Source organism: Eutrema salsugineum, unplaced genomic scaffold (genome assembly GCF_000478725.1).
Source record: "Eutrema salsugineum unplaced genomic scaffold, Eutsalg1_0 scaffold_5, whole genome shotgun sequence".
In the NCBI taxonomy this organism is placed as follows: Eukaryota; Viridiplantae; Streptophyta; class Magnoliopsida; order Brassicales; family Brassicaceae; genus Eutrema; species Eutrema salsugineum.
This window is the reverse complement of record NW_006256612.1, coordinates 9871091-9890321: the sequence shown is the minus strand read 5'-3', so window position 1 is coordinate 9890321 and position 19231 is coordinate 9871091. Positions and strand designations below refer to the sequence as shown.

The 19231-nt window shown below is 38.9% G+C and overlaps 6 protein-coding genes across 6 annotated transcripts; 4 read left to right on the top strand and 2 right to left on the bottom strand.

Annotated features, from left to right (window-relative positions):
- Window positions 1-179: 179 nt before the first annotated feature.
- LOC18993257 (2-dehydro-3-deoxyphosphooctonate aldolase 1) lies at window positions 180-3125 on the bottom strand. Its single transcript, XM_006416763.2, has 15 exons — window positions 3060-3125; window positions 2882-2955; window positions 2679-2776; window positions 2338-2434; window positions 1996-2061; window positions 1853-1912; window positions 1688-1762; window positions 1508-1592; window positions 1273-1331; window positions 1141-1185; window positions 930-1028; window positions 781-828; window positions 635-682; window positions 493-557; window positions 180-377 (listed from the first exon to the last, which is right to left on the bottom strand). Exons 2-14 carry the CDS (start codon window positions 2918-2920, stop codon window positions 501-503), a joined length of 876 nt encoding a protein of 291 aa, XP_006416826.1. The 5' UTR covers window positions 2921-2955; window positions 3060-3125; the 3' UTR covers window positions 180-377; window positions 493-500.
- Window positions 3126-3366: 241 nt separating this feature from the next.
- LOC18993256 (inosine-5'-monophosphate dehydrogenase 2) lies at window positions 3367-5536 on the top strand. Its single transcript, XM_006416762.2, has 5 exons — window positions 3367-3838; window positions 3941-4536; window positions 4655-4834; window positions 4942-5199; window positions 5306-5536. Exons 1-5 carry the CDS (start codon window positions 3436-3438, stop codon window positions 5375-5377), a joined length of 1509 nt encoding a protein of 502 aa, XP_006416825.1. The 5' UTR covers window positions 3367-3435; the 3' UTR covers window positions 5378-5536.
- A 1313-nt stretch (window positions 5537-6849) lies between these two features.
- LOC18993255 (organic cation/carnitine transporter 6) lies at window positions 6850-8530 on the top strand. Its single transcript, XM_006416761.2, has one exon. It carries the CDS (start codon window positions 6905-6907, stop codon window positions 8453-8455), a length of 1551 nt encoding a protein of 516 aa, XP_006416824.1. The 5' UTR covers window positions 6850-6904; the 3' UTR covers window positions 8456-8530.
- Window positions 8521-11360, bottom strand: LOC18993254 (cation/H(+) antiporter 1). The gene is made up of 4 exons (XM_006416760.2): window positions 11202-11360; window positions 10015-10992; window positions 8996-9927; window positions 8521-8862 (listed from the first exon to the last, which is right to left on the bottom strand). Exons 1-4 carry the CDS (start codon window positions 11358-11360, stop codon window positions 8583-8585), a joined length of 2349 nt encoding a protein of 782 aa, XP_006416823.1. The 3' UTR covers window positions 8521-8582.
- Window positions 11361-12870: 1510 nt separating this feature from the next.
- LOC18993253 (organic cation/carnitine transporter 3) lies at window positions 12871-14427 on the top strand. Its single transcript, XM_024152292.1, has 2 exons — window positions 12871-13523; window positions 13626-14427. The coding sequence occupies exons 1-2, from the start codon at window positions 12871-12873 to the stop codon at window positions 14425-14427; spliced, it is 1455 nt and encodes a 484-aa protein (XP_024008060.1).
- A 1806-nt stretch (window positions 14428-16233) lies between these two features.
- On the top strand, window positions 16234-18743 carry LOC18993252 (dihomomethionine N-hydroxylase). The gene is made up of 3 exons (XM_006416758.2): window positions 16234-17266; window positions 17649-17922; window positions 18169-18743. The coding sequence occupies exons 1-3, from the start codon at window positions 16280-16282 to the stop codon at window positions 18534-18536; spliced, it is 1629 nt and encodes a 542-aa protein (XP_006416821.1). The 5' UTR covers window positions 16234-16279; the 3' UTR covers window positions 18537-18743.
- The last annotated feature ends 488 nt before the right edge of the window (window positions 18744-19231 follow it).

Sequence of the window (19231 nt, the reverse complement as noted above, 5' to 3'; positions counted from 1 at the left end):
CCATTTCGACCCCAGCCTAGGCAAATCAGGCCCACCATTATTATTACTTGCATTTCTTTTTTCTAGTTTCAGATACGATTATATAAGGTTTTTGGTTACATACAATCACACGATTATTCGATTGATTTTTTTTTTAATGTGAAAAATGGAACAGTGAATAAATAAATTGACGACTGTTTGATTTTGGTCATGCTTAATACAGTGTGAATGTGCAACAAACATATATTCAAAGTAAAAAAAAAAAACTCCAGAAAAAGAATCCATGCAGTATATAAAGTAATGTATATATCGATATATATGTTCATGTATATATGATTTACTTTCAGCTGGCAAAACAAATAAATATATGATAAGCACCCCAAAATGACGTCAGAGACCTGCAAAATTCAGACAAGATCTGAGTCAAGTACTTGTAATTCGTGCATAACATCTGCAAATGATGAGAAGAAGAAGAGAGTCCATCGTTTTTATCTTGATCTGTAGATCACTTGCCTTTGATTCTAATCATGATAAGGCGTCAAATCGATTTGGAACCGCTGTTTTCCCTTTGTGACACGCTGCAAAGATGTCGAAAGGAGCCAAGGTTTCAATAAACGAACACACTGTAATTTATGGGACGATGAGAGGGGCTTACCGCGATTGCTATGAGCTCTTCTAGCAGTTCTTCTAGATGACGCAGAGGCTATGAAAACGGAGGGAAAGTTAGCCAAAAAAATGATCAAGCATTGAAAGAGAACATGGTCTGCAGATAGTGAATCTACATCGCCTTTCTAAACTTACCCATTGTGTTGGACCATCGACTGGTGCACTTAACGGATCATCATGCACCTAATTCACAGGAAAATGATCTCAGTTTCATAACCAAATTGGCTCAAAGGATCAAAGAAAGTACGGAAAAAATGCCATGGACTTGAAAGATATATTGATACCTCCATGAAAATTCCATCGACACCAACAGCTACGGCAGTTCTTGCTATGCATGGTATTAATTCGCGAAGGCCTCCACTTGCAACACCCCCACCATCCAACTATATAAAGAAGGTATGTTTGTGTTAAGACTTGAGAAGATTTCGGTTTAACTCAAGAAGCAATACTTCTCAGCAACCACTACGCAGCTCATAAATTGGCTAATGATCATACCTTCTTGCCTGCAGGTTGTTGTAATGAATGAGTTATATCAGCGACCTGCGATACATCAAATTATAAAGCTGAAACCAAGAAATATAATGCTCCCATAACAAGAACAAACAAAAAAAAGTAAGATTTACGTACAACAGGACAATTAGCTTCTCGCATCCATTCCAGATTTCGTGGATCTACTATTAAATCATCTGAGAAAAAAAATCAAGTGTAAGGAAAGCCTGGAGTAAAATTAAAGAGGTTTTTAGTGTGGCTTTTAGTCCCAAAGTATTGGCGAATATCTACATGTTCATCCACGCTATTTACACAAAGAACACACTACAGTACGGTTTGGGATCCTGTATCTGAAAAAGAGATTTCAACTTACTGTATCCAAACATGGTTCCTCTTTCACAAACCATCACATTAGGATTCCCTGCGAGTCTGATCTTCTCAGCCGAGTTTCCCATAACCTTAAAATGGTTTTTACATTAAGTCAGTCACTACAATATAACAGGGAAAAACAAATGTTTTGCCAGATCAAAACAAGCCAGAAGAGAAAACTCACAGAAGGAGCACAAAACTGTCCTTTCTTGATATTGATAATTTTCCCAGTTTGGGCTGCCGCGACCAGCAGATCTGTCTGGAGATTTAGTTAATAGTTAAAACCACAGATGGAAAATTTGATAGCTAATAACAGGAGAGGTGAAGAAAACATATGTTAGAATCTTGCCTGGCGACATAAGAATGCTGGTATCTGAATTATATCTGCAACCTTGCCAACCGCTTCACACTGATAAAAATAAAGTAAGCATCACAGAGGAACAAATATTTGTCGGATCTAGATTCATTTGATGTGACTAAAATTCATTATACCTGGCTCGATTCATGAACGTCGGTTACGATTGGTAGATCATATGCTACTTTCACCTTCTCAAGAATCTGTCAAGAGAACCAGAAATGTGACTGCCTGTAGCATACTTGAGCAGAATTTACACACACACACACACACAAAAGAAGCCACATCAAACTATTTCTCTGTAATGCAATTGGTGCATCATATGTTTTTAGAGTTGATAATTATAAGATCCCTTCAACACCGACACTCCTGAAGGTTTTCAAATGCACAGTTCTAACAGCATCGGAAAGAGAATCATCCATGGTTGCACATCAAAGAACAGGGAACGGTTGATCAAAAGTACAAAGAGAAAATTTTACCTTGAGGCCCTCAGCCATGCCAGGACCCCGGAAGGACTTTGATGAAGTTCTGTTAGCTTTATCAAAACTTGACTTAAAAACCAGAGGCAGCCCAAGCCTAGAGCATTCACAATCAACAAGAACATGCATAAGAAACCACACTGCTCAATAACCTAAAATGCTCCTGTAATGAGAGGATCAAGGTCTAAACAAAAACCAAAATGTCATATGTGGATCAATACATATCCATTTTGAACAAATTTATCAACTTTACAATTCTTTTATTAGTTCCACCACAAGATCTCAGGAGAAAACACAAGAAAACGAGCTTTTCATTGGTGATGGTAATATGGTATACATACTTTGTGGAAATATCTTTTATGCTTTTAGCCATTCGAAGAACATGTTCCTCAGATTCGATCACATTTGGACCAGCCAACAAGAAAAAGGGCTCAGCAACCTAGAAACAGTCAGTGTGCGGTTAATAATAAAACAACTGAATTCACCAGAAATATAAAAGAAAAATAACACTCAGCATTGTGATTGTGAATGGGAATACTCAAACCTTGAGTTGATTGTACAGTAATGAAGATGAATCCGCCATTATTTCTCGTAGAGCTCAAGATCAGGAAAAAAAACCTGAACTTTTCAAAGAAAATCTTAGTTGCAATCTAAAATTCGAAATAAACCTAGACTACTCTACATCCAAAGTAAATCACAAAAGAAGAGCTAAGGAATCTGACCAAAAGGCCGCCTTGCTCTGAAAGCTGTAGTGTGAGTGAAGGCAATTGAAGCGAAATGAGATGCCAAATTGCCAATGGCAGAGAGAGGTGATGTTCGGATACGAGAACAGTACAATCCCTGGCGTGGATAAGCTCGGTAATCCATTCGGTTTGGTTCGGTTAGCTTGGATTCGATTTCGGTTTTTTAGATTTTAGAATACTAATAAAATCAATTGGATCGGACACGGTTATTTATTTTTATCCACTCTACTTTTTTGATTTGTCATCTTTCGCTCGTAAACTTTCACCAACCCCACTCACAGTCGTCACTAAAGCCCTAGCTTACCCTCTCTGTTCATTTCTCTCTCTCTCTAGCGACGCCATTAGTGGAGTGGAGATGTCAGGAGTCGAAGATGGATTTTCAGCGGAAAGGTTGTTTTCACAGGGATACTCTTACACCTACGACGATGTGATATTTCTACCTCACTACATCGACTTCGCGACGGACGCCGTCTCGCTATCCACGCGCCTTAGCAAGCGCGTCCCACTCTCGATCCCGTGCGTCGCTTCGCCGATGGACACTGTTTCCGAGTCACACATGGCTGCTGCTATGGCCGCGCTTGGAGGAATCGGAATCGTGCACTATAACTGCGACATCGCCACTCAGGCTTCCGTCATCCGCCACGCCAAGTCTCTCCGAGTTCCGATTTCCTCCGACGCCGTTTTCAAATGCCCGGACCAGCAGATTGCTTCTCTCGACGATTTCGGTCCTTCTTCCTTCGTTTTTGTCTCCCAATCAGGTAAATCCATCTTCGATTTACGAAATGAATCAAAACACGAAAGCTTTCACGCTGATTATGATTAGTTGATTACTAAATAATAAGATGTTGATTGGGAAGCAGGGACGTTGACACCGAGTTTATTGGGTTATGTCTCCAAGTCGGAATGGTCGAGTATGAAAGATGACCAAAAGGAGATGAAGATATATGATTACATGAGGAGTTGTGAGAACAAAGATTACTATGTGCCGTGGGATATCGATCTTGACAAGATCGAGGCGGTTTTGGAAGATAAGCAGAAAGGATTTGTGGTTCTGGAGAAGGAAGGTGAGGCCGTGAACGTAGTAACAAAAGACGATGTGGAGAGGGTTAAAGGATATCCCAAACTGGGGTCAGGAACTGTGGGTCCAGACAAGAAATGGATGGTGGGTGCAGCCATTGGGACGAGGGAATCAGACAAGGAGAGGCTGGAGCACCTGGTGAAAGCTGGAGCTAACGTTGTGGTGTTGGATAGTTCACAAGGGAACTCCATTTACCAGCTTGGGATGATCAAGTATGTGAAGAGTATGTATCCGGAGTTGGATGTGATCGGTGGGAATGTGGTGACTATGTACCAAGCACAGAACTTGATCCAAGCAGGAGTTGATGGGTTGAGAGTCGGTATGGGATCTGGCTCTATATGCACAACACAAGAGGTTTGTGCTGTTGGACGCGGACAGGTAAATGACAAAGCTTTCATACTTGACATATAGTGTTTAGCCTTCAAAGGGGCTTCAGTTAATTGCATGAACTACACCTTATAAATTCGGTCTTTTTATGTGATCGGTTCTCTCTTAGGCTACTGCTGTGTACAAAGTCTCGACGCTTGCTGCTCAGCATGGTGTACCTGTTATTGCAGATGGTGGTATCTCAAACTCAGGTCACATTGTGAAGGCTCTAGTTCTTGGAGCATCAACTGTGATGATGGGAAGCTTCTTAGCTGGAAGCACGGAGGCTCCTGGAGCTTACGAATACCAAGTAACTATTCACAACTTCCTACTTGTATAGTGATTCTAACCAACCAACTTCATGATATTTTTCCTCAATGATTTTGCTCTGTTTGGTCTGTTTTGCGTTAATTATAGAACGGTAGGAGAGTGAAGAAATACCGAGGTATGGGTTCATTAGAAGCAATGACCAAAGGAAGCGACCAGAGATACTTGGGAGATACCGCGAAACTCAAGATTGCACAAGGAGTGGTCGGAGCAGTTGCGGATAAAGGCTCGGTATTGAAGTTCATACCTTACACAATGCATGCCGTGAAGCAAGGTTTCCAAGATCTCGGTGCTTCCTCTTTGGAGTCCGCCCACCGGCTATTGAGAGATAACATCCTTAGACTCGAGGTACGCGGTTACTTCTACTGCTTTGAAAATTCTTCTAAGCTGCCAGTTTAGCCATTTTGATTTTAGTGTTTGCTTTTTCTTTTCTTTTTTTTGATGTTGCGAATAGGCTCGTACTGGTGCAGCACAGATTGAAGGTGGAATCCATGGACTGGTTTCTTACGAAAAGAAATCGTTTTAGCTTTCCTGAGTTTACTCTGTTATGTAACCGTGCACCAAACTATAAGGACCGTATCACTATTGGTGCAGTTTTGAAATAGTTGAATCGTGTTTCGTAATGCTATTGTCAACCTGTTCGGATTATGATATTGGCATAATCTTATCCATGGTTTGGTCTATACATAAGTTTTTTTTCTCGTATTTTATTCCAGGCAAACTTAAAAGTTCATAAGTTTGTTTACACAGAAGAATTATGTGACTAAACAAGCAAAAGCCGGCACTTACTGTTCCATGACAAGTACGAAGCAGAGCTTCTTCAAAATCAAATATGCACGAGAGAGAATAATGTTATATACCTTGGTTTTGTTAGATACAAAACGGCAAAGAAAACAGCCAAGAACGAGCATATGTTACCAACAGCCAAATAAGAAATCTCAAAGAAACCATTCCTCCCACCGAGCCAACTAGTTGTAGGTAGGACAAGCTTCTTCTTTCCATTGAAGCTATAAGTGTTGTAAAAAGACCTTTATGGTATCTCCAGCTTCAAGATCAGTGTCTATTTTACCATACAACTTTCTAAATGTTGGTAGAGCCGCAGTTCCCATCCAGACAACTATGTATTCTTGCTCACTCAACTGTCAGAAACATAAATTTGTAGCAATAGTTTTATTATATCATTTGTTACTATGATCAAAGACAATGTTTCATGGTTATTGACTTCCAACTCAAAACTAGTGATTCATAAACTTTAGGTCCTTAATACTTCGGAAAGACTTACTGGAATCTCGTGATCAAGACATTTACGGCCGACGGGAGATCCTTTCTAGAAATTTTTTTGGAAAACGTTTTTACCAAAATTTGATTCTCTATCACTCTTCCACTCCATGAGATGCATTTCTTGTTCACAGAGAGTTATTGGTTGTTTCTAAAGATTCAAACTCCAAGCAACAAGACCACAAGGATTTTATAATATTTGAATGTGATACTAAGTTGCCATACTACTTTTTGACCGCCCCAAAAAAAGTTACTATACTACTTTATCAAAGACGGTAGCAACGACTACTGATAATAAATCACTTGGGGTTGGGATCAACTAATGATTTTTTTTCCCTTAAATTTGATGATCTGAGATAAATTTCACATTCATATTCGTACTCTTTTCTTCCTTTTATTTTATGAACTGTCAAGTAATAATTGATTTTCTGTTGATATGACTTTTGTTATGATTATGTTATGACTTTTTTCCGATTATGATAATGACTTTTTTCGATTATGATATGACTTTTTCGAGGTTGTTTGTATGAATGCATAAAAGAAAGAAGCAGGAAAAGTAATGAACCTGTGAATTCATTCATACTGTTACTTAGTCGACCCACGATTCTCACGAGCACGTTTTAAATATTTAGTAATACATTTATATCAAACACGGAAAATCTGAGATTTGCATTTAATGCAACGCACAGATTCAGATTTCATATAGCCCGGATAAGAAGGGCAATTATCACTAGTCAAGGCCTTCAACAAAAAAAAAGCTCGAAGCTAGACAACAATGGCCGATCTATCAGGACCATTGTTGTCTCATTTTGCCGATGATCACGAAGTCAACGACACAGAGGAATTGACTTTCGACAAGATCGTCGAACAGAGTCTATCCGATTTCGGGTTCTGGCAATTTTTCCAGATACTCCTCGTTGGACTATCTTTGTTCTTCGATGCTCATCAGATCTTCATCACCGTTTACACAGATGCATATCCCACGTGGCACTGTCTTGACCACACGATCTGTGATCCTTCTGCTTCCGACATCTGCAAGCTTCCAAGATCAGCCTGGCAATGGGACGGTGATTCCAAGGGCAGATCCGTCATTTCAGATTTCGTCCTGGAGTGCTCGAGCTCATTACTCAGAGGTATGCCTAGTTCTGCTTTCTACATCGGTGCGGTAGTTGGAGGATTTGTTCTAGCTTTGATCCCAGACGATACCTTGGGTCGCAAGAAACTACTCGTCTTCTCAACCTTTGCAATGTCAATTATCTCAATCTCTATTATCTTCTCAACCAACGTATGGATTTACGCATCGCTGAAATTTTTCGTCAGATTTGCGCGTTCTCAGACCTGGTCATACGCTTTGGTTCTCATCAGTGAGCGAGTCTCCACCGGATGGAGACCGATAGCTACGATGATCCCATTTACCTTATTCGTTTTAGGGTTTATGTCGTTGTCTGGAATAGCTTACCTTGCTCAACACTCTTCATGGAGATTTCTCTATCTATACACAGCCGTTCCCGCAGCATTATACTGTATCTTTCTCTACCTTTTCACACTCGAATCGCCTCGTTGGCTTCACATGCAAGGAGAGGATGGAGAAGCCATTGGTGTTCTCGGAAAGATCTCACCCAAGAGCATACCCTACTTGGAATCAGTGATTACTAAGTTACCCCTCGAGAAAGAAACCTTTGAACAAGGGCCAAGTCACTCGATTAAAGACTTTTTCATCCGGAGATGGGCTTCTCGGAGGATTTCGGTTGTGATGGTCATAATGTTTGGGTTAGGGATATCTTATTATGGAGTTCCTTTAGCAGCAAGAGACATAGACGTCAACATCTACTTGAGCGAAACCCTAAACGCATTGGTGGAGTTACCTACTTTCGTTATAACTCCGGTCTTGATGAAGAGATTCAACAGAAGAAGCTCCGTTCTCGTGAATACTTTACTCGGTGGAGCATCGGGAGTGCTCTGTTTCGTTCCCAGCGTTGTCGGAAAAACAGGGGTCGCGTTTGCGTTCGAACTGGGAACATTCTTCTGCGCAAGGATCGGTTTCAACTTAATGGCGGTTTATATGGTTGAAATGTTTCCGACGTGTGTGAGAAGTTCCGCAACGATGATGTTTAGACAGGCTCTTGTTGTTGGAGGAGCTTGTTGTCCGCTAATTGCTTCGCTTGGAAGAGACTTACCATCAGTATCATTCGCGATTTTCGGAATTGCCATGTCTGGTTTAGGATTGTTCGTTTTGATTCTGCCTGAGACAAAAGGTTTGAGTCTCTGCGATACGATGGAAGAACAAGAAAAGAGAGATCAAACCGTAAACACTAGCCATTGTTGATGAGTTTTAAGAGTTTCTTTTTAGCTTATAGATTCTCCACTATTGTGATTTATGTCTTGGTTTTAAGAGTAAAAATAATTGAACTGAAGTTTTGTTATGCTATGTACAAAAACTAAAGAATGTTTTGTTATTCATCTACAAAGCTATCAAAAGAGTTTCTATGTCTTTGAACTACTAATACAGAAGCATTTACATCCATGTTTGATGAAGCCAAGAAATCTCCAACCGTCCCTAACTCCGGACACTCTTCCCAATCGTTCATTCCCGATGTCATTGGGCAATCTCCTCTGTTTTTTCCAACGACAAACAGCGAATACATTTCTCCGATCTCTCTCAGAATCATCAGTGTTTGCGTTCCGTTGCTCACTCTCTTCTCTATGAATCCAACTTGCCCCGTCGTTACGAATCTGTTCAATCAAAATAACTCCCATAAATGAAAGTGCAATGTTTCTCGGTGAAGACAAGAAACAGAAACAGAGTATATTTGAAGGAATAGTAATATAGAAACAGAGGAGTTCATCGGGAAACAGAGTATTTTACCTGTTATAGAATTCCTGTAAGAAGCATCGATCAATTTCGTCTTCGGTCTGATCTTTACCAACAATCTCCATGAAAACTTCGTTGTTATCTTTGGTCACCACGTCTCCAACGAGTTTCTCCATCTTAGAGTTATCTGTGATGAACTGTATGATAGTGAGGTGAATCTGAGAGTTATTGGTAAGCCACTTGCACAATGACAGAGCCTCACGATCATCAGGACCACCAAAGAATAACGCCGCAACGTGTTGCACCGAATCTGACCCGTGAAGCTGGTGAAACCCGGTTATGTTTCTATCCACAAATATACCGATCGAACACTGAGCATGCTTTAGAACTTTCCGATTCATATGCCGAAAAACCTCCCCGTCGTTGGTGGTTTTCCCGTCGATCCTCTGGTGTTTATGGAACGGAAGAAACACGATCGAGACGCGAAGATCTTCGGTCGCGTTACATATCTCTTCATGCATATTCTCCAACTGGGCCACGAGTTTCACCTGACGGATCATGATCTTTCTGTCTTTAGTAAACGAATCGATCGAGTCATTGATCTCTAGACCTTCGTTAGTACCAAACTCATCATCTCCACCGTTGGAATTCACTCCATCTTCGTCTAGTTCGTGGTACAACAATTCTGCTTTCCGCTTTTTGGGGAGGGGTATGAGGTGCATGAGACAAGGCGAGAACGGTGAAGAAGAAGAAGCTCCGTTTAGAGCAGAGATTAGAGACATCAATCCACGAGCTTGACGCACACCGTAGACGCAAGTCAACACTCGTAGCTCCTCTTTGGTATCGTGGAACTCAAGCGATGTTTTTTGGTGTGAGAAACCCTTTGCTTGGATTCTAAGCAACAAGGACGATATTACTCCGCTTAGCAAAGTCGTGATCACCAGAACCGCAACGAACATATCATGAAGTATTGGATTAAACCATTTCTACAGAGAGAGAAAGAGAATCGATAGGATTTGTTTAAAACAGAGAGGAGATTATTATATAAATGACTTGTAAGTAAACTGTAATACCTTGTAAATCAAGTTAGAATCGAGAAGAACCAGACCGACATGACCTTTGACGGAGAGAATGGTAGACAAGAAAAGCCAATACTTCTTTGGGATCTGAAGGAATGAACAAGCACATAAAACTCCGAGAAGCTTCCCTATTATGGTAAGAGCCACTGTCATACCGAGGACAAGGTAATGGCGTTTGGTTAGCGAGTTAACGCTGAATCTAAACCCGATGTAACCGAAGTAAACCGGAAGAACAAACTCGTGAATCGGGTAACTCAGCCGTTGGATCATCGTCCTGTAAGTTTTTCCTTCTCTCGGAAACATTAGTCCAATGAAAAACACGAAAACCGTGGAGTTTATGTTGCTGGATTCGATGCTTAACGCGATGATTAGAATAAGGATGAAGAAAGCAAGCGTTTCAGCTTTGGAGAGGTATTTCTCTTTAGGGTTTCTTTTCGGGAGCCATGAAGCTAAGAATCTATTGATCAAGATTATAATTCCGGTGGCAAATGCGTAGGCAAAGATATCCCCGATCATTGTCCCGGAGATGTAAGAAATGACGATTGTGTAGAGAAATATGTTGGTTATCTCGATGAACAATCCGCAGGAGATTGCTAGCCGTCCGATCTCAGATGTGTGGAGTTTCCAATCGATGATCGAACGGATGACGACAGGAGATGCCGTGTTGGACAGTGTAACGAGGAAGGCTAAGTAAAGCGTTAAAAAGTCGTCTTTGATTTGAAGGAAATGGACGATGAACCAGAGGAAAGGGATCCAGATAATGCCACAAGAGACTAAGGAGCCTATGGTTATGACAATGGAGCTCTTCAAGTTTCGTTTCATAAAATCAAGATCAATTTCGAGACCAATCAAGAACATGAAACATGTTCGTAAAAGGAATGAGAAAAATATGTAATAGCTTGCTGAGTCTTTTTGGAGGAAGAAATCGTGGACTTTTTGGATTATCGTGAGCAAACTCAATACAATCCCAGCCTGAAGAAAACAATGAAAACGTTAGTTTCTGGAAAATATAAATGGCCCTTAGAAAAACATTAATCCGGGTGTTTCTTGCATGACAAATTACTTTCTTTAGAGTTTAGGGGCCAAAATTGTGACAAAAAAAAAAAGGTTCAAACTAGAAATCATGGCCTTTTAGGTTTTGAAACTAACAAAAAAAGAAAAAAAAAAGTAAACAAACTTACGAGAATTTGGGCAACGGGACCGGCTTGGCCACAGGGTTTAAGGAAGAGATAGAAGAACTGAGAGAAGACGAGAATGCAAGCCATTTGAATAAACATTGTATTGAGTGGATTAAACAATGCATCTCCTTCTGGTAAACAAAACAACAATTTTGGATCCATTTTCTTGATTCGATTATGAGCATTCTTCAGAGATTAGTGCGGCAAAACAAAAATTAACAGAAAAAGTGTGAAAGAAAGTTAAATTTATTGTAAAGCGTAAGTATATATATTTTTGTAGCTTTAGAAAATATTTTCAGTGTTTTAAATTATTTATTTGGGTTGGAGATTGAGGGGTTTGCATTTACTTCTCTACGTGATTATCCTTCGATTACTCCATGCCTCTATTTGTTTCCATTTTTCTTGTCAACATATCTAGTGTTCCCCAATAAAAGCGGATAAAATAACTAAAATCGGAAATGCATGTAATGTAACTTTGTGGTATTTTACAAATCCCCAACATATTGATTCTAATACAATTCTGTAAGATTGTCGACTATGGCAAGAAAATTATAGAGACAATATTGTATGATATTAGTTTTTCTCAAAGGTTCTCATGAAAAAAAAAAATTATCTGAAGAATAAATTGTATATGTATGCAAAGTAATAGTAATACAATTAATGATATGTATGAACAATTAAACTAAATAAGTTATGTGTTTAATTATTTCCGCATACCCCTAAATTGTATCTCTATATAACTTTAATAATATTTAACAAAAAGTTCTCCAAATCGATCGATCGAGTTTTGATATATTAATTTACAATCATGATATCATAATTTATAAAGATCTTTTTTTTTAGTTTTCTATTCCATGTTGTGTTAGAATAAAACAAAACTATGCATGCCTCCATAAATTGGTATTTTTTTATTTAAGATCTTTACTTAAAATATATAATAAGGTCACATACTCACATAAGCTTCCAACGGACTGAACCTTAGACATTCCAAAAGACATCTTCCATGTCTGTCAAACAAGATTATACTTATCTTGTCCAGCTGCAGCAACTAGTGCAACTTTTATAAAGTTTATTGGTTGTAATTTTGTAATTGTCTTACACTAATTAAGATTCCCGGTCAAAAAAATTATATATCTATAATCTATTTTTTTTTATTTTCTTATACAAAGATGTAAATTCAATGAATCGGTGTTTGTTACATAAATTAGTACATATCAGGCAATGAGTCATAGTTTTGTTTTATTCTCACAGTATAAAATCCAAAAGTGGTTGAGTGTGGGATCACAGCCACTTAGCTGCGGAGGGGAAGAAGGTCCCGAGATACTAAGAGATGGCTGAATGCTCTAAAACCCACATATCTTATATATCTAATACATGCGCTTCTAAATGTAAATAAAACTGTTAATGCTTCAAACACATGCCATATCATAGACATGTCCAGATGTCCTGAGTCACGGGTAATAGTGCATCCCATTAATTATATACGTTGTAATGTACATCCATCACATTATTTAATTCTATATATGGACGAAGTCATTATCTCCTCATTAAAAAAACATTGAATGCGCACAAGTTGTAGCTTATCCTAGATATAGAGAGAAAAGAATATTCATGGACATGCAAATTAAATCAAACACAAAAGGAACAAAACAAAAACCCTATCTTTGTCCATATGGCCGACTCGACTCGGCCGCTTCTCTCCGATTCCAACTCGTCCCAGTCTAAGCTTCCACCAAAAAGATCCCTCGACGAAACGATCGAGCAGTGCATCGGAAACTTCGGGTGGGCACAGTTTTTCCAAGCCACTCTAGTCTCACTCGCTTGGGTCTTCGACGCTCAGCAAACATTCATCACCGTCTTCACCGACTCACAGCCCACGTGGCACTGCCTCGACTCGGACCGATTCAACTATGCTTGCAACTCTTCCTCCAACCTCTGCACCTTACCCAACCAAACCTGGTCTTGGGATTTTAACCCACACGTGTCAATCATATCCGAGTGGAGTCTACAATGCGCCGGCTCGTTCCTCAAGGGATTACCTGCAAGCTCCTTCTTCCTCGGCTGTCTGATCGGCGGCTTAGCTCTCTCTACGCTCGCCGACTCATCGCTAGGTCGTAAGAACATGCTCTTGTTGTCATGTCTTATCATGTCTTTGTCTTCGATGTTAACAGCTTTCTCAACAAGCATTTGGGTTTATGCGTTCTTGAGATTCTTGAACGGTTTCGGCCGAGCCACGGTGGGGACTTGCGCGCTCGTTCTATCTACGGAGTTAGTCGGTAAAAAATGGCGAGCACAAGTCGGTGCGATGGGTTTCTTGTGCTTCACGTTAGGTTTTTTATCGCTACCGATATTAGGTTACATCAATAACGGGAATTCTTGGAGGTATATGTACGTTTTGACATCGATACCGACTTTAATTTACTGCAGTTTGGTCGGGGTTTTTGTCCGGGAGTCTCCTAGATGGCTTATCGTAAAGGGTCGTAAAGAAGAAGCCATCTCGATTCTCCAAAGCATTGCTTCTAATGCAATCACTATGAGTTTCTCGAACTTATCTTTGGATGTCCAAGAAGATCGATCCAAGTCAAACCCTGATGTTTTCGACGCGTTAAAGATCTTGGTGAGGAAACCTTGGTCGCTTAGGAGACTATTAGCGGTTATGGCGGTTGGGTTCGGTATTGGTATGGTTTACTACGGAATGCCCTTAGCTTTAACGAATCTAAATTTCAATCTTTACTTAGGTGTTGTGTTCAACGCCTTGTCTGAATTACCAGCGTTTCTTATAACGTTTTTCTTCATTGATAAAATCAATAGAAGAGATGCGTTGATCGGATTCACAGCTCTAACGGGAGTCTCTAGCGTTCTCATCGCTGCGGTAGGACAACGAATAGGGTCACTACAGATTGTGTTAGAGCTGGTTTCGTTTTTCAGCGTGTGCACCGCGTTTAACATGACGCTTATATACACGATTGAGCTGTTCCCGACGTGTGTGAGGAACTCGGCGATTGCGATGGTGAGGCAAGCGTTGGTGTTTGGCGGCGTTTTTAGTCCCGTGATGGTTGCTGCTGGTCGGGAAAATCAGTTTTGGTCTTATGGGTTGTTTGGTTTGATCATAGGGTTGTTTGGCTTGTTTGTGGTTGGGTTGCCAGAGACTAGAGGAAGTGTTTTATGTGACACTATGGATGAGGAAGAGTATAAGAATATAGCAAAGGAACCAATTATTATTGGTTGATGATGAATGATGACGTTTTCGCTTTGGTTTGTTGTAACTTGTAAGTTGTAACTGTTATAAATTGTGCGTGTTTAACTGGTTCGGTCTTGATTCAAATCATTTCTATTTTTATTCGATATATTATTGCTTTATTGTTAAACTAACTACGGACACAGCCGCATGCCGAAAAATATAAAGAAACAAAACTACCTCGTGCATTCAAATCATGGAGTATATTCCATTTACGCTTATTAACTACTGATACAAATTTTATTCAGTCGAGGTAAGTCTAGTAGTCTAATTAAAAGAAGGTACTACGCCGTTACAATATTAGTTTGATTAGGTTTAAATATGATATTCTTAAATCTTCATGCAGTTTAAATTCGTTTATTTATCAAAGGATATATTGTGAGCATTTTTCTAAAATTGGTAGTATGAAATTTCTAGATTGATTTTTAGCAAAACGAAAAGAGTATTATAGATTTTACGGGATATACCCATAAATGGAAATTCGATACGGAACATCTAAACGTGGTTACCTACCTAAGAGCTCCCTCTATTTTCTAGTACAAATCCAAAATCCTTCTTACTGAATCACTTTTTGCTTTCTCGATCTCTCTTTTCCTAGTGTTTTTACTTTACATTTAATCTTCATTTTTTATTCGGTTTTTCTTTTTCGTTTCGTTTTCTTGGAATAAAAAAACTACTTAAATAATGAATTGAAGATACATGCTTAAATGTCCATTTCTTATTTATCTTTATCATTCGACAATTCTTATTTTCAAAACCAGCATACATCGTTTAATTAGTTCTTTATCGTTTACTAATTTGAGATTAAACGTATCCTAAATCCTAATTAAGAGTATTGGTGGTATTGGGAATTAATTTCAGTCACCAAGTATCAACAACTCAGTTTGCAACGCGTGGCCGCGTCGAATCTATGCAAAGCATCTTGATGACTTCTGGATCAGCCTCATACGGGAAAGCGGATAGCCTCCACAACGACTACAGAATTACATAAATAGCGTACAGTGGAGTGTGGTATATATGCGTATCTCTCATCAGTACAAATGAGCATTAACTGTTGAATATGGGTTTATTATGAATTTATATTTCAAAAACAATTGATAATGAACAGATTAACCCAAATCCCTTTTATATTACTCAAAAGCTTTCTCAACTTCTAGAAATGTAAAGTAATTTTCACACAATTCTTAAAAGCGTATAACTCATTCCCAAAATCCCTAAGAATTGCTCTATTCGGTAGACATACCTTTTACATTACTATGTTTGATAACTGGCAAAAAAAAAAAAAAAAAATGTTTGATAAGTGGCAAAACTACTAGCCCTAAACACCCAGCGATCCTTTCGAAATTTTTTTTCATTCAGTTTGCCATTTCTTTTTCACCTAGTTTATTTCTTAAACTTACTTATAATTTTTTAGTTAATTTTTACCGTTCTACCAAATTTTCTGTGACATTCCAGTATTGCTATTTAGACCCTCAATATGGTCATGTAAATGATCAAACATTTGTTGGCCAAAAAAATAAAAATGATCAAACATTTATTACAGTACCAATAATAATATATATACAGTAGAATAACAGAATGTAATATCTTTTGATAACAAATATACAGCTTTAAACAAAAACTAATATAAAGTTTTTCCTATTCAACATGATTACCCGGTTCATGGAAATTAGATACAAAATATATAAACGTGATTTCCGCACCTACCCATAAGCCCAAAACCCCACGTGAGCAGCACGCGCGCATGATATTGAATCTATATAAATACCTAAAACACAAGACACAGTTTCCCAATATCGTCAGTGTTCATTGCTAACGATCGAACACACACACACACACAAACATGATGACGACGATGACGAGCCTTACCACATCATTACCATACCCTTTCCAACTCCTACTAGTCTTTATCACCTCCATGGCGTCAATCACTTTACTAGGCCGAATGCTATCAAGGCCCACATCCAAACTCAAAGACCGGTCTCGCCAGCTTCCTCCAGGCCCACCAGGATGGCCTATTCTCGGCAACTTACCGGAACTAATGATGACTCGTCCTAGGCACAAGTATTTCCACCTCGCCATGAAAGAGCTCAAAACGGATATCGCATGTTTCAACTTGGCCGGTGTCCGCGCCATCACCATAAACTCGGACGAGATAGCTAGAGAAGCCTTTAGAGAGCGAGACGCCGATCTTTGCGACCGGCCTAATCTTTTCATCATGGAGACCATCGGAGATAATTACAAGTCAATGGGAATCTCACCGTACGGTGAACAGTTCATGAAGATGAAAAGAGTGATCACAACGGAAGCTATGTCCGTCAAAACGTTAAACATGTTGGCAAAATCAAGAACCATCGAAGCGGATAACCTCCTCGCGTACGTTAACTCCATGTATCAACGGTCCGAGACGGTGGACGTTAGAGAACTCTCGAGGGTGTATGGTTACGCGGTGACCATGAGGATGTTGTTTGGTAGGAGACATGTCACGAAAGATAACATTTTTTCGGACGAGGGAAGATTAGGGAAAGAGGAAAAGAGGCATCTCGAGGCGATTTTCGAAACTTTGAATTGTTTGCCGTGTTTTTCCCCGGCGGATTACCTGGAAAAATGGTTTAAAGGTTGGAACATTGATGGTCAAGAGAAGAGGGTGAAAGTGAATTCTAAGATTGTTCGTAGTTACAACAATCCGATCATCGACGAGAGGGTCGAGTTATGGAGGGAAAAAGGTGGTAAGGCTGCTGTTGAAGATTGGATTGATACGTTCATTACGCTGAAAGATGGAAATGGAAAGTACTTGGTCACGCCAGATGAAATCAAAGCTCAATGCGTTGTAAGTAAAATTCTTTCTATAATTGATCAAAATTAGAAGATATATATACTGAATACAATGATCATCGAAATAATACATTAAGTATACTACATAATAGTGATGCTATTGAAAATGGTTTGTAAGGGATGGCTTTACAAAATTTGTTTTAATCTTATTTTACAGAATTATTGTAATTATTAATTATTTATTTATCATACCGTTACAAACTTACAAGTAACTTTAAAATCATTTTACACTAAAAAATAAAAAAAAGATATTTTGTAGAGCAAAAAAGAACAGAAAAAATAATATAATTTTTATATTAAAAACTCAACTTTTGATGATTGTTTGGTATCATATATATTATATCGATCCGGTAAATGTGTTTGGTGATTTTTTACAGGAATTTTGTATAGCATCAATCGATAATCCGGCAAATAACATGGAGTGGACACTTGCGGAAATGTTAAACAACCCGGAGATTTTGAGGAAAGCTATGAAGGAGATAGACGAAGTAGTGGGAAAAGAGAGGCTTGTTCAAGAGTCAGACATTCCAAATTTAAACTACTTAAAAGCTTGTTGCAGAGAAACATTCAGGATTCACCCAAGTGCTGCTTATGTCCCTCCTCATGTGGCTCGTCAAGATACCACCCTCGGTGGTTATTTCATTCCCAAAGGTAAAGAAAAAATTGTGTATTTTTCATAGGAATTTAGGTTTTACAGAACTAGTAAGTTTATGCATGCATGGTTAGATTAAAAAAAAAAAAAGTTTTAATACTTGTGACTACTCCACAAAACGCATTCAAATTTGGATTCAATAACGTTTAAAAAGCATCAAACATATAAGTAGTTGAGCCACCAGTATTTCGATATATATGATATATATATATATATATATTAAGAAAAGTAATGCTTTTGGACAGGTAGCCACATTCATGTAGGCCGCCCTGGATTAGGCCGGAACCCTAAGATTTGGAAAGATCCATTAGTATACAAACCGGAGCGTCACCTCGAAGGCGATGCAATCTCGCAAGAAGTTACTCTGGTAGAAACCGATATGCGTTTCGTCTCGTTTAGCACCGGTCGACGTGGCTGCGTCGGGGTTAAAGTCGGGACAATCATGATGGTTATAATGTTGGCTAGGTTTCTTCAAGGGTTCAACTGGAAACTCCATCCTAACTATGGTCCGTTAAGTCTAGAGGAAGATGGTGCATTACTTATGGCTAAGCCTCTTCTCTTGTCCGTTGAGCCACGCTTGGCACCCCACCTTTATCCAAAATTCCGCCCTTGAGAATGAAAAAAAAAAAAAAACGCCTTGTTGTCTCTGTTATGTTTACCAACGCTTTGTCGTTATTTCTATGTTATGTTCATTGACGTACTGTCGTTTGTTTTTGTTTTAGACTATCCTTTACCAGATAACGCCATCGTTTCATTTGTATGTCTTTTACTTGTATTTGCTAAGTCTCTTTTTTTTTTTTTGCATCTCTGTTACAACAATCACACATTTCGAGTCAGAATATTTATAGCTAAAGATATCAAGTTAAGTTGAGATGTTGTGGATTAGAATACTAAAAGTAAAAGGTGAATTCTTACGTAGACAGTACTACAACAGTCGTAATATCAGTGACATTACAAATTTACAACGCTGAGATCGTTCTTCATTACCAGCAAAAGCGTGACCACCTTCCTACCTACGTACCCAAATTAAGTAGATTATTATTTGATTAAATACGAAAATTAATATTGTTTTAAAAGAATAGTAGTATTGGTCAGACTCAACGTAATGGGGTGCGGCATCTTTCCATGCCAATGGATATTGATTGTAGGGTATATTAAATTACAAATACTATATGTAAACGTGGTTACCAACTCAATAGGCATCCCAAAGATGCCCCGTTCAGGGAAGAAGATGAATAAAGATCAAGATTTTTTTTTTTTTTAAAAAGGCATCCCAAAGCCACGTGAGCATTTAGATTATTTCGCATA

Coding starts and splice junctions, on each gene's coding strand:
- LOC18993257 (XM_006416763.2), bottom strand. CDS start 2,920: ATGGCGGATTCATCTTCATTACTGTACAATCAACTCAAG. Junction 2,062..2,337: donor GCATGGCTGAGGGCCTCAAG/GTAAAATTTTCT, acceptor TTCTCTTGACAG/ATTCTTGAGAAGGTGAAAGT. Junction 1,913..1,995: donor ACGTTCATGAATCGAGCCAG/GTATAATGAATT, acceptor TATTTTTATCAG/TGTGAAGCGGTTGGCAAGGT.
- LOC18993256 (XM_006416762.2), top strand. CDS start 3,436: ATGTCAGGAGTCGAAGATGGATTTTCAGCGGAAAGGTTGTTTTCACAG. Junction 4,835..4,941: donor CTGGAGCTTACGAATACCAA/GTAACTATTCAC, acceptor CGTTAATTATAG/AACGGTAGGAGAGTGAAGAA. Junction 5,200..5,305: donor ATAACATCCTTAGACTCGAG/GTACGCGGTTAC, acceptor TGTTGCGAATAG/GCTCGTACTGGTGCAGCACA.
- LOC18993255 (XM_006416761.2), top strand. CDS start 6,905: ATGGCCGATCTATCAGGACCATTGTTGTCTCATTTTGCCGATGATCAC.
- LOC18993254 (XM_006416760.2), bottom strand. CDS start 11,360: ATGGATCCAAAATTGTTGTTTTGTTTACCAGAAGGAGATGCATTGTTT. Junction 10,993..11,201: donor GTCCCGTTGCCCAAATTCTC/GTAAGTTTGTTT, acceptor TGTTTTCTTCAG/GCTGGGATTGTATTGAGTTT. Junction 8,863..8,995: donor TTACAGGAATTCTATAACAG/GTAAAATACTCT, acceptor TTGATTGAACAG/ATTCGTAACGACGGGGCAAG.
- LOC18993253 (XM_024152292.1), top strand. CDS start 12,871: ATGGCCGACTCGACTCGGCCGCTTCTCTCCGATTCCAACTCGTCCCAG. Junction 13,524..13,625: donor ATGGGTTTCTTGTGCTTCAC/GTTAGGTTTTTT, acceptor AATTTACTGCAG/TTTGGTCGGGGTTTTTGTCC.
- LOC18993252 (XM_006416758.2), top strand. CDS start 16,280: ATGATGACGACGATGACGAGCCTTACCACATCATTACCATACCCTTTC. Junction 17,267..17,648: donor AAATCAAAGCTCAATGCGTT/GTAAGTAAAATT, acceptor GATTTTTTACAG/GAATTTTGTATAGCATCAAT. Junction 17,923..18,168: donor TGGTTATTTCATTCCCAAAG/GTAAAGAAAAAA, acceptor GCTTTTGGACAG/GTAGCCACATTCATGTAGGC.